This window comes from Ursus americanus, chromosome 8 (genome assembly GCF_024610735.1).
Source record: "Ursus americanus isolate L20-20 chromosome 8, mUrsAme1.1.p, whole genome shotgun sequence".
Lineage (NCBI taxonomy): Eukaryota > Metazoa > Chordata > Mammalia > Carnivora > Ursidae > Ursus > Ursus americanus.
Window position 1 is genome coordinate 83026892 of NC_142134.1, and position 12917 is coordinate 83039808.

Genomic DNA, 12917 nt, shown 5'->3' on the forward strand with positions numbered 1-12917 from the left:
GCTTTAACCTGAGACAAGGAAGATAGGGAGTTAGGTCTGGGGAGGAGGCAGGTAAGTTAAGGAGTTCAGACCTACATATGCTGAGCTACCTAACAGAGATCCAAGTGAGGCTACGGGATCCTGGGCTCTGGGACTGGGGAGCTAAGCGTATGGGAGTCACTGGTATGCAGAGTCCTCAGAGCACATGAGGCCACACAAGATCACCGGCACCGCGAGCGGTCACACTGAGGAGGGGGGGCGGCTGCGAGCTGGGGAGGAACCTGGCCGGGGTGGCAAACCTGGAAGCCAAATAGGACCCTGTTTCAAGGAGCAGGGGCCACCAGTGGGTGCTCACCGCCAGACACCGCAAGGATCACTGGAGGCCTGGCCAAAGCCAGGGCGTGATGGAGCAAAACACAGCCTCCGGCCCAGAGGGTCATGTACTGCAATGAGGGCCTCTGACAGAAAAGCAAGCAGACAGACTGGAGGCAGCTGTGTCAGACTCTGATTAAAGCCGTGAGGAAGGACAGAGCCCAGCAGGAGCCACAAACCCCAACTGCACTCAGGGCCAGGGCAGCAATCAGCCCACCACCAGGCTGGTGTTTGTAAGGTCCCTTTGAAGCTAGATACAGCCAACCACAAGCTCCGGCCTCTGAGCTTAAGCATAAATGCTGAACAGCACTTCTGGGAGGCCCCACGGGGGAGCTGGCACCCTCCCTTTCCCCTCCCTCATTCTTGCTGCCCGCAAGTGGACTGGAGCCCTGCAGCCAATGCAGACCAACAAGGGGATCACGGGTCACAGAAAGACTGCAGGAAACACAGGCATCAGGAACACCCCCAGGGTTTTTAACAAACCCTGCACAAGGGGCAGGAGGATACTGTCTTCACTTGGGATGGGCTGGCTGGGTGCCAAGGAGCCCAAGATCAGGCGTTGCCCAGTTTTGCATGCGGTATCATCCGTGTCCTGCTCAGACGTGTGAGGAGACCCAGCAGGTAGCCAATGATCCTGGTGGGAGTTCAGGGTGGGGCCTGGCTGGAAGCAGCAGTTGGAGACCAGAGCACAGAAGCCTCTCCAGGGCCGGCTGCCGCCATGGAAGCCTCAACGACCCCCAGGCTGGAGGATGCATAGTAACGGCAAAGGCGTCTGTAGAAGACTAACTGTGAGGAAGCAAGAGAACAGCACCGGGGGGCCAAGTGAAGGAGGCGAATGCCCTGTGACTGGCCACTTAGCAGCGTCAAGTTGACTGTGACCTTGACAAACATGTTTTCGCGGAGTGTTAGCGGCAAAACTGACTTGAACCGGGAAAGACACACAGGAGGAGGGGGCGGGAAGAGGAGACAGCAGCTGGAGGAGGATATGGGGCAATAGGAGCCACGTGCATGCTGATGGAACCCAGCGAAGAGGGGAAACTGAGGTAAGAGGGAAAAGAGGTAAGTGCCGGAGCTGCAGGCAAGAAGGGGCAAGCTCCGAGCAGCTGACCCCTGGTGGGGCAGCCCCTAACAAGGTACGGGCAGGCTGCAGGATGGTGCTAGCTGTCATGAGTGAGAGTGGGTAAGGAGGCCAGGCTGGGGCCACGGGGGCTAGGAGGAGCGTGCAGGAAGCGGGGGCTGTGCAGTACGCGGGGTCCGCAGTCAGGAGGTGATGGTCAGCGAGACCGTTAGCACACATGGGAATTCTTCTCCATCAGACACATACAGCTGAATAGTTGGGTTGTTAAACTTTTTAATAATACCTAGTTTCTATCACTTAGTTGTCACTGTAACAGTGAATAAATCTTTTTCTCAGAAAGCTTTCAAACTAATGGTCCTCAAGGATAAAGACTCTAGAACAACGCACACCCAAAAAGACCGACAGGCGCCACTGGCAGACCATGCTCAGCCATGTTCCGGCACCGCACGGCCCCACTCCGTCTACAGCCCCAAGAAGAGTGCGGAGCGGCCGCACTCAGGGAGTCACGCGCTCACAGCAGCCGGCTGCCTCCCAGCCTGCTCCCCACTCCCGCTGACCTGCACACACGGTCCGTGGTGAGGTCCAGGCCCTCAGGGCCCCACTGTCACAACTTCTGTGTGGCTCTGGGAACATCCTGAGCCCTATGGCTCCAACGGGACCGTGTGCCGATGGTGCTAAGGTGCACCAAGACTTCAACACAGTCCACAGAGCTTTCCCCCAGAGTGCAAGGGCCCTGGTTGCCCACTGAAGACCATCGTGCCCCCTGTGGGCCCCTAGCCCTCCCAGTGCCCCCATGTGTGTCCGACTCAACTCGTTCGAGGATCAGAAATGTTTGCGCCCACTTGTTTAACGCCTTCCTCCTGCCAAGCCTAGTGGCACCAGGACGGGGACCTCACTTGTCTTTTTCTTTGTGACACCCCAGTGCCCCTGGCAGTGCCCGGCGAGCGTTCAGACGTTCTTCAAGAGCAGCAAGGAGCACAGGCCAAAGGAACACGAGGCCTTCGGGGTCTGGCACCTCAGCTCTATGAGGGAGAAGCAGCAATGAGCCCCACCTTCAGACCTAAGGCTAAGCGTCTGTGGCACAGCCACCCCTGCCCACTGCTGAAGCTGCTTGCCTGGGGCTGAGGTTTGCACTGGCTCTAGCTTACCCCACTGCTACAGAGAATGGTGCACTGGGAAACCCTTCCTTTCCCGGCATGAAGCTTGTTTAAAATAACACAAACGGCCTGCAGCTAGCAGGGCACCCACCGTGATGTGGACCCGTATCTCTCCCCAAAGGCCCATCCCACCCCAGTGTCTCGTCTGTGGCCAAGTATCTGAGCAGTGGCACGAGAGACAAGAGCAGAAGATCAGGAGAATGCAAAGGGTAAGAAGAAAGCATTTCAACTGCGCTCTAGCTTTGGTAGGATTCTGGAAGGCAAAGGCAGTTTGAGGCTCTTTCCGGTAAGAGCAGACAGTGCACTGGAGGTCTGACAAGGTTGGAGCCTGAGAAGAGGACGGACACCATGCTCAGATGCCTGCCCCAAGCCAGAGAGACAGTCAGCGTCTTTCAGTGATACAACCAGCTCTGAGAGAGAGAGAATGGCTCACTCTGTAACCCAAAAAATCTAAAGTAAAAAGAAGTTAGGACCCAGTCTGCTGCCACCCTCTCGGACTCAGCACACTTACGATTTTGTCTCTTAAGACCAAACGCTCATGCTTACCACTATTTCTCAAACTTGAGAACACATGATCCCCTAAATCCAGCCAAGACCAAGCTGGAAAAGTTATAACTTTAGGCATATAATTGGCACCCAGACTTTCTACAACAGGCACAAACCCAGGCTTTGAAATTGCACACCAGTATTTGGTCAACAAGACTGTCACCAAATTAAAAGCAGAACATTTCAACAGTCCTGTAGAGAATTCAGAGACACAGGAGAATACGCCCACAGACCCAGCTGGGAGCAATGCCCCGTGCCCCCCCACCCCCACCCTGGCCTGTCACGCGTGAAGAAGAGAGGGCAGCTGGGATGGAGGACTGAGCTGTCAGGCTGGGAGGACCAAGAAGAAGCCCCCATGAGCACGGAGAGGTACAGGTGAGACTCAAGGTGAGGAGTCGAGGGTCCAGAGCCAGGTCTCCCAGGGACCAATGCCAGACCCTTTCTCCTGGGCTGTGAGGGCCACCACCTGATTTGGGTAGTGGTAGAGAAGGTCTCTAAAATATTATTTTACTTCAGCTCTCTGAGGGGAAAAAACAGAAGTCAATATAACAAGATATTAACAGGGTGATGAGCAGAATAATTTGGAAAGTAAACATGAGTTACTTATATAAAAGAACACTTTTTTTTTGAAGATTTTATTTATTTATTTGAGAGAGAGAGAGAGTGAGCGAGAGCGAGCACACGAGCAGGGGAGAGGCAGGCAGAGGGAGAAGCAGAGTCCCTGCTAAGCAGAGAGCCCCACATGGGGCTGGATCCCAGGACCCTGGGATCATGACCTGAGCCGAAGGCAGATGCTTCGTTGACTGAGCCACCCAGGCATCCCAAGAGAACACTTTTAAAAGCATAATTAAAACAGGGTCTCCAGTTCAATGTGCTCACAGATAAAGATTCACAGCTGGGCCCAGAACACAAAGGTGTGTCCCACGAACCCCACTCTCCCTGCTGTTGTAAGAACGTAAAAACAAGGTCCACAAAGCAAAATCCAGTGCAATGGTTCTCCCCAGGGCGATTTTGCCTCCCCAGGGCACATCTGGCAATGTCTGGAGACATTCTGGGGGTGGGAAGAAGCCAGGGGTGCTGATAAACACCCTATAATGCACAACCCCCACTACAAAGAATCACCCAGCCCGAAGGTCCACAGGCCACTGAGAGGCCTGTGCTGGCCCACCACGCCCCTGGACTGAGGGCTCAGTGAGGAGAGGGTGTCCAGCTCAGTGCACGCAGGCAACATGTCACGGCCATGCCATTCTCTTCCCGCGGTGCAAGAAAGTAAGACCAGTGCCCACAGGTACCCAGGAGCCCCCCCCCCAGCCCTGGGGCTGTGAGGAGCCTGCCCGGATTTGCCAATCCTCTGAATAGCAAGGAACCTTCATCGTGTCCGAGGAGGAACTGCCCGTCAAGAGAGCAACGAGGACTCGGCTCCTGTTACCCTGCAGGACAGTGTGCCTTTGAAACAGAGCAGCACAGCATACACCTTTCAGAACTCCAGCCCCTCGGCCCTCAATCCCCTCTCCCTGCTGTCTGCACGGTGCCCCTGCCGCCCTGAGGCACCTGCATCTGGACCGTGCTCAAGACAGTGACCAGAACAGCTCCTAAGTGTTCTGGGGAATTCTGTACTAACTTACACTCCTAAGTCAAGGGTCCCTAGTTTCCCAGGGAAACTTCGTCATTATCCACTAGGAATCACTTCTGAAAACATCTAGAAAAAAATGTCAACTCTCAACAATGACACGTGTTAATGGATTATAGGTGATCCAGACAATTTGTGAGGGAAAATGGTGGAAGTAGCTTCTCTGATTTCAAAAATTCATTTAAATCATTCTAAAGCAGAAATAAAAGTCCTTTTAACTGGGCAAGCTCACTTGAAATGACGCTGTAATGTTTCTTTACCTGCATAAATATCAGAATTATTTTTTAATCAAAGGCTATTTAGTAACTCTGGAAATCAATCACAATCAGGATTATGAAACCACAGAAGAGAACTTGGAGGGGAAATCCCTTCCTGTCCAGTATTGTCCACACTCACCAGCCAGTCCCAAACATGACAAACTGCCACAGTTCTGTCAGTTCCAACATCAGGCCTGGGGGTAGGCTGAGTGAGACAACAGACCAACAATTAACTGCTCCCCACAAATGCCTTGTTTATTTTATTTATTTATTTATTTATTTAGTGGGGAGAGGAGGGATAAACATCAACCCAAATGTTTTGTTGGGGGCCTCAGGTGGAATGATGTCATGGTTTCTCTGAGCCACAGGGTCTTCAAGGAATTGAATACAAAAATACCCACCAACTAATCCTGAAAAGGCCCAGACAACAGGCATCTGGCACAGTCGGCAGCACTCCCCTATCCTCCCTGATCAAATAAGGTGTGGAGAAACAGCACTGCTCCACTGCCAGTCAACGAAAAGCAACAAAGCCTCGCTTCTGCTTTCGGGCGAGGAGTGCACAGGGCAGTACGACTTGAGTAGTAACGACTGTGCCAGCACCACTCCCGGCAGCCTGGAACCCCTCGATTCACCTGGAGTGGCCCTGGTGCTATCATTACCTACATGTGACAGAACTCAGCAATCTCAGAGCAGGTAAGTACCCTGCCTGAGGCCTCTCCGTCAGTGATGCACACAACGGGGCAGTATTTGAACCCGCCACACTGCACCCACCACCCCGTCACCCCTGAGGTGGACAGGGACGCGCGGGTCTTCCAGGAGGAAAGAAAAGCTACCTGGCCTCTCAAGGAAGGAGTTCAGAATCACAAACGCCCAGCCACGGTTCTCCTGGGAATGTTATGACCTTGATCTCCCAAGAAACTTGTTTCCAGGTGCTTCGCTCTTCACCATCAAATCCTCTGCCAACTAGGTAAGGAGCAAGTGCGGCCCCTCCTACCAGACACAGGGACTTCATGCTCAGGGAAGGCGACTGGGCTAAGTGGCCATCCAAGGTCACGCAACTGGCAACCGAGCGGCAAAGGGCTGTATTTCAGGTTTGGTGACGCCCCACAAGATGGGTTCCCATCAGGTCGTCAGGTCTCTCTTTACAGGTTCCCTAATTAGAGACGGGAAGCCAACACATCAACACCTTCTGACGTTAGGCTTCCAGGAGGACACCTGGCCACCAGCCGTCGGGCACTCTTGCAGGGCGCCCGCGACCCCACACCCTGGAAATCCCGGCCTCAATCCCAGCCCCCAAAGTCACCAGCCTGCCTACCGCAAAATGTCACTGGGGCAGTTCACGGGGTTTTTTTTTGTTTGATTTTGTTTTTTTGTTTTTTAAAGGACGAAGGGGCCACAATCGGGCTCCGGAGGGCGAAGAGGGGCGCCAGACAGACGCGCTCCACTCCCTGCCACGAAGTCCTCGAAGGCCGGGCAGGCAATGGACGGCCCCACGCCACACCCGCCCGGCCTGAAGGACCCCAGATCCCAGAAAGCTCGGCCCCCCAGACCCCGCCACCGCCGGGAAGCCCGGGGGCAGGCCTCACAGGCCCCCCACACCCCGGGGAGGCCGACCCTGCAGACCCCCAGACCTTGGAGAACCCGGCCCTGCAGACCCTCGGACCCTGGGGAGCGCGGCCCTGCCGATCCTCAGACCCCGGGGAACCCCGGAGCCTGGCTCCGCAGAGCCCCCCAGACCCCGGAAGCCCGGCCCCGCAGACCCCCCCAGACCCCGCCCGGTGCCCCAGGCCGCGCCCCGGCCCCCATCCTGCTCCTCCTCCCTCCCCTCCGACCCCCCGCGGTCCGCGGGCACCAGCCAAGCGCGGCCGCTTGCCCGGCCCGCAGACCCCACCTTGAGGGTCGGGTACTCCTGCACCTTCAGGGTCATGGAGAGCTGAGCAGCTGACTCCTGCACCGCCATCTTGAATCGGCCAAAACATTAACGGGTGGGGGAAGCGCCGCGCGCGGCACGCCGGGTAGTGACGTAGCGCCCCCCGGCGGGGGCGGGGCGCGAAGGGGCGGGCCGACGCGTTTGTTCCAATCGCGTCCGCCCATCAGACAGCGGCGGCGGAAGAAGGCGCGGCCGCGGCGTGCGCGCGGAGAGGCGTCCGGCCCGACCAATCATCTCTGGCCTTCCTCTCGTTCAGCCAATTAGCGGGAAGCCCGGCTGGGCGGTTTCCTCCTTGAACTCGCGGCGGGGAAGGACGAGCTCTCGGCGGGACGCTCCGGCCAGTGCCGGCGTCTGGTGCCGCGCGCCCCTAGGAGCAGGGAGGCTGAGGATTGGCGAGGGATGCGGCTGTGGGGGCGCCTGGGCTCCCGAGAGGCGGTCCCTCTAATAGTGGCCGTCGTGGGTGGCCCCTGGGGTCGTGGCCGAGACGGCTGCAAGCCACCTGGATGTCAGCCACCTACTGCCCCCTGGGCTGCATCCCGGCCGCGTAGCAGGTGCTGGAGACCGAGGCAGAACCTCGGGTTTCCTATCGGAAAGGAAAGGCGGAGCTGTTAGCACTGATTGTCAGGAAAGTGTGCGCTCCCCACCGATGGCACGGGGCCAGCATCCAGCACGGTACTCCGGTTCCTTTGCAACCATTTCACAGTCTACCCTTTCAAAATAACTTACCCTCTTAGTCCCCTTTTTAAATAGAAATGAAATTAGATGTCATTAATTAGGAGAAGACTTTCAAATTAAACCATTTCTCGTGTTTCACGCTTATTCCTGAAACAACTTGTTAAAACTTAAAAGTAGTGTTGAAAAAAACCTAAGACGCAACAAGGGGGGCCGCCCTAGACTCTCTGCCCCCCACATCTGCTCAGCCCCGCATGCCATGCAGGTGATGAGAGAACCATACTGGGGTGACAATCAGCTTCCTGTCCTGGATCAGGCCAAGTTCCTTGTACCCAGTTGCATCAGCATGAGTGAATTCAACAGGATAATTAGAAGGTGCTTACAGCTCAATACTAACCAAGCCTTCTCCCCGTTGGTGAATAGACGCAACGTGTCCATGCCGATTTCTGAAGTGTGAAAGTGAGGAGGAGGAAGCTAGATTCCTGGGTATGGTGCATGCCTCTCAGGAAACATTGGGAATGAAATTGGTGTAAGGAACTACGGGTGCCTGGCTGGCTCAGTCCGTTAAGTGCGGGACTCTTGGTTTCGGCTCAGGTCCTGATCTCAGGATTGTGGCATTTAGCCCTGCATGGGGCTCTGGGCTCTGCACTCAGCAGGGAGTCTGCTTGGGATTCTTTCTCTCCCTCCGCCCCTTCCCCAACTTGCACAAAAGTGCGCACACTCTCTTTCTCTCTCTCAAACAAATAAATCTTTTTTTAAAAAAGAAATTGGTGTAAGAGTAGAAAAATGCACCATTCTATGGGAGAAGATATTGCAAATGTCTTATCAGATAAAGGGCTAACATCCCAAATCTGTAAAGAACTTATCAAACTCAACACCCAAAGAACAAATAATCCAGTCAAGAAATGGGGAGAAGGGGCACCTGGATGGCTCAGTCGTTAAGCTTTTGCCTTTAGCTCAGGGCATGATCCTGGGATCTTGGGATGGAGCCCCACATTGGGCTCCTCTGCTGGGAGCCTGCTTCTTCCTCTCCCACTCCCCCTTCTTGTGTTCCCTCTCTCACTGGCTGTCTCTCTGTGTCAAATAAATAAATAAATAAATAAAATCTTAAAAAAAAATGGGGAGAAGACATGAGCAGACATTTCTCCAAAGAAGATGCACAAACGGCTGACACATGAAAAAATGCTCCATATCACTCGGCATCAGGGAAATACAAATCAGAACCACAGTGAGATCCCACTTTACACTGGACAGAGTGGCTAAAATTAACAAGTCGGGAACCGACAGATGCTGGTAAAGATGTGGAGAAAGGGGAACCCTCTTACACTGCTGGTGGGAATGCAAGCTGGTGCAGCCACTCTGGAAAACAGTGTGGAGCTTCCTCAAAAAGTTAAAAATACAGCTACCCTACGACCCAGCAATTGCACTACTGGGTATTTACCCCAAAGATACAAATGTAGTGATCCAAAGGGGCACTTGCACCCCAATGTTTTAGCAGCAATGACCATAACAGCCCAAATATGGAAAAGCCCTGATGTCCATTGACAGATGAATGGATAAAGATGTGGTGTATATATATACACAATGGACTATTACTCAGCCATCAAAAGATATGAAATCTTGCCATTTGCAATGACATGGATGGAACTAGAGGGTATTAACGCTAAACAAGTCAATCAGAGAAAGACAATTATCATATGATTTCAGTCATATGTGGAATTTAAGAATCAAAACAGAGGAATATAGGGGCAGAGAGTGAAAAATAAAACGACGAAATCAGAGAAGGAGACAAACCATAAGAGACTCTTCATCATAGGAAACAAACTGAGGGTTGCTGAAGGGGTGGGGGGTGGGGGTGGGATAACTGGGTGATAGACATTAAAGAGGGCCCGTGATGGAGTGAGCACTGGTGTTATATGCAACTGATGAATCACTGACCTCTACCTCTGAAACTAATACACTATATGTGAATTAATTGAATTAAAATAATCTTTTTTTAAAAAACCTCAGGGAATACTGAACAGTAGGGAGCTTAGTGGGAAATAAAAAGGCAGTAATTTGAAGAAAAAAGAAAGAAAAATGCACCACCCTCGAATTTTTTAAAACGCTTTTTAAACCCTTTAAAGGTTAAAAAGGGTTGTGACCAGCTGTGATTGATCACAGATCTAATCACAGATCACCAGAGTAGTAGTGCTCCTATCTAGTTTCAGGAAGTTGTTTTTGTATTTCAAGGAGAAAAAACTGAGCTTGAAATTAGCATGTGCAATTTTGGAAAACTGTATTATTTAACCTAGGTTGTCTTGTTTTCAATTTTCAGGAATTTAAAAATAAAATCCTGTGGAAAATGAAACCAAAGGTTGTTTAGGACGGAGTCTGGAGGCAGGCAGGCAGAGCTCCCGCCCCACCATACCTGGTCGGCTGCAGACCCAAAAGGAACAAAGTCACCTTGCACCTGGATATTACCTTAGCTGGGACTTCACTATCCCAGAAGCAGGAAGGAAGGAAGGTTTCCTCCTCCCCCAGCAACGGTTCAGCCAATGAGAGACAGGTACAGCCTAGCCAATGAGAAGCCACTACACTTAAACTTGCAGTTGACCACAATGGACTTTCCGGTTACTACAGCCCTCCCAGTCCCCCTTTCCTCTATAAATGGGCCTCCTCTGCCTTATTCTCCGGACTTGTCTATGGTTTTGCTCTAGGGTTTTGGACCTGCCCTGCAGTCCTCTGCTATTCCCGAGTAAACCCAGTTTTGCTGGGAAAATAGCCAGGAAAAATAGTCCTATTTTTAAGGTTAATACTTTGTATTCTAGGTTGTCAATGAAATAGATACTATCTTTATGCTCTTTCCTGAAAGGAAATGCCATTTGATCATTCCAAGAGACATTGTCTTCTCTAGAATAACAGAACCTGCCAAGTTTTTTTTTTTTAATGGAGACATATTCTACAAACAACATCTGTGCAAGTCTAAGGTATACAATGTATTGATTTGATCCATTCGTATTACAACATAATTGCTATCGTAGAGTCGGGAATACCACCGTGGGTCACATAGCTGTCATTTCATCTAGTGTTGAAATCAATTCAGATCTGATCACCCAGCAAGTTTAATGCTCATGATACATTTTGTTGTCTGTAACCACTGTACTGTGTATTAGGTCTCCAGGGCTGACTGACTTACTAGTCCCAGTACCCTTAAACCATATATTCCCCATCCCCCCACCGTGAAACCCGTGGTAACCATCATTTTACTTGCTGGTTATGATTTCAGCTTTTTAAGGCTCCACAAGAGATATGAATCATGAAGTATTTGTCTTTGTCTGACTTACATTACTCAGCATAATGTCCTCAAGGTCCATCAATTGTTGCAAATGGCAGAATTTCCTCTTTTCTCATTGCTGAATAGTCCATTGTATATATATACACATCTTCTTTATCCATTCATCCATTGATGGACACAGGTTAGTTCATACTTTGACTATGGTGAATAATGCTGCCCTAAACACAGGAGTGTATATGTCTCTTTGGTTTCCTGTTTTCATTTCCTTTGAACATATACCCACAATTGGGATTGCTGAATCATATAGTTTCATTTTTAACTTTTTGAGGAAACTTCATATTGTTCTCGATGGTGGTTGAACCTGTTTACATTCCCACCGATAGTGCAAAGGGCTCCCTAGTCCCACATCCTCACCAACACTTGTTATAACTTGTCTTTTTGATACTAGCCATTCTTACAGGTGTAAGGCAATATTTCATGATGCTTTTGATTTGCATTTCCCTGGTGATTAGTGATATTGAGCACCTGCTCGTGGCCCTGTTGGTTATTTGGGTGTCTTCTGGAAAAATTCAGTTTTGGTCTATTTAGTTTCTCTGCCCATTTTTAAGCTGGATTGTTGGGGGGGGGTTGTTGATTTTGAATTTAAGAGTTCTTCATAGATTTTGGAAATTAACCTCAAATATACTGTTTTCAAAAATTTTCTTCCATTTTGTAGATTGCCTTTTCATTTTGTTGCTGGCTTATTTTGCTGAGCAGAAGCTTTTAAGTTTGGTGTAGTCCCACTTGTTGATTTTTTTCTTTTGTTGTTTGTGTTTTTGGTGTCACAAAAAATCATTGACAAGACCAATATTGAGCAGTTTCTTCCCTCTTTCCTTTTAGGAATTTTAGGGTTTCAGGTCTTAAGTTTAAGACTGATGCATTTTGAGTTAATTTTTGTGAGTGGTGGGAGAAGGGGGTCCAATTTCATTCTTCTGCGTGAGGTTCTCTTGTTTTCCCAGCACCACTTGTTGAAGAGACATCCCTACTGGATGTTCTTGGCTCCTTTACAAAACATTAGTTGACCATATGTGTGAGGTTTATTTCTGGTCTCTTTATTCTGTTCCATTGGACTATGTGTCTATTTTTTATTTCAGTAATACACTGTTTTAATTACTATAGTTTTATAGCATAGCTTCAAATCACAGTCAACTTTTTATAGAAGGATTTCTACTCAACTAGAGAACTCTCTATAAAAGGATATTTAAGCCTCAGTTGTCAAGCATGGCCCCCCAAAATACATTGGCCATAATAGTTGGCAAAAAGCAGGGCAAATAGGGGTGTATAAGAAAACTCTGAAATGCTATTCAAGGTTCCCGCTTTCTAATAGAACTGTACCAAGTTAATGCTCGTGTAGTAACAGGGAATTCTTCTTTGGTTTGTTTTCTAGACAGTTATACACAGAGAAACATCATTGCTCAATAGGAAATTTGAAAAATTTATAATTTTGGTCTGGTTCCTAAAAGGCCCAGAGAAAAAACGAGTGACATTTCTTCTGTTTTGGATTTTCTCTGATCTAAGAGTTCAAATTAGTGTCCGGTTTGGAAAAGAAACAAGGAGTTAAATCAGTTTCATGTCTTAGGATAGTGCTAGAAGCTACAGAATACTGAAACTCAAAGCATTAAAATTCAGATGGACTCCATCTACCTTCTGTCTTAAAGCTATAGATTATCTATGTTTTATGTAAACTGTGTGACTAGAATGTTGTTAAAGTTATTGTATGTTTTATTTATTTGAGACAGAGTACTAGTGGGGGGGCAGTGGGAGAAGGAAATGCAGACCCCCTGCTGAGCACAGAGACCAACTTGGGGCTCAATCCCAGGACCCATGAGATCATGACCTGAGCTGAAACCAGAGTCAGATGCTTAACCAACTATGCCAACCAGGCATAAAGTTCTTGTATTTTTAAGAGTATTTCAGTAATCACTTTGAGGTCAAAAGACTGTGAATATTTTTAAGGGACCTCCACACTGTTTTCCAAAG

The 12917-nt window shown here is 50.0% G+C and overlaps 1 protein-coding gene across 3 annotated transcripts in view; it reads right to left on the minus strand.

The window, feature by feature from the left end:
- MAEA (macrophage erythroblast attacher, E3 ubiquitin ligase) overlaps window positions 1-7042 on the minus strand; it is a 34717-nt gene extending 27675 nt beyond the window's left edge. For all 3 annotated transcript variants that reach the window (XR_015725609.1, XM_045774756.2, XM_045774755.2), the window contains exon 1: window positions 6911-7042. Coding sequence is in view for 2 of the 3 variants with exons in the window: in XM_045774756.2 (XP_045630712.1) it covers window positions 6911-6979 (69 nt within the window). In the remaining variant the exon portion in view is untranslated. The remainder of the gene's footprint in view (window positions 1-6910) is intronic.
- Window positions 7043-12917: the final 5875 nt, after the last annotated feature.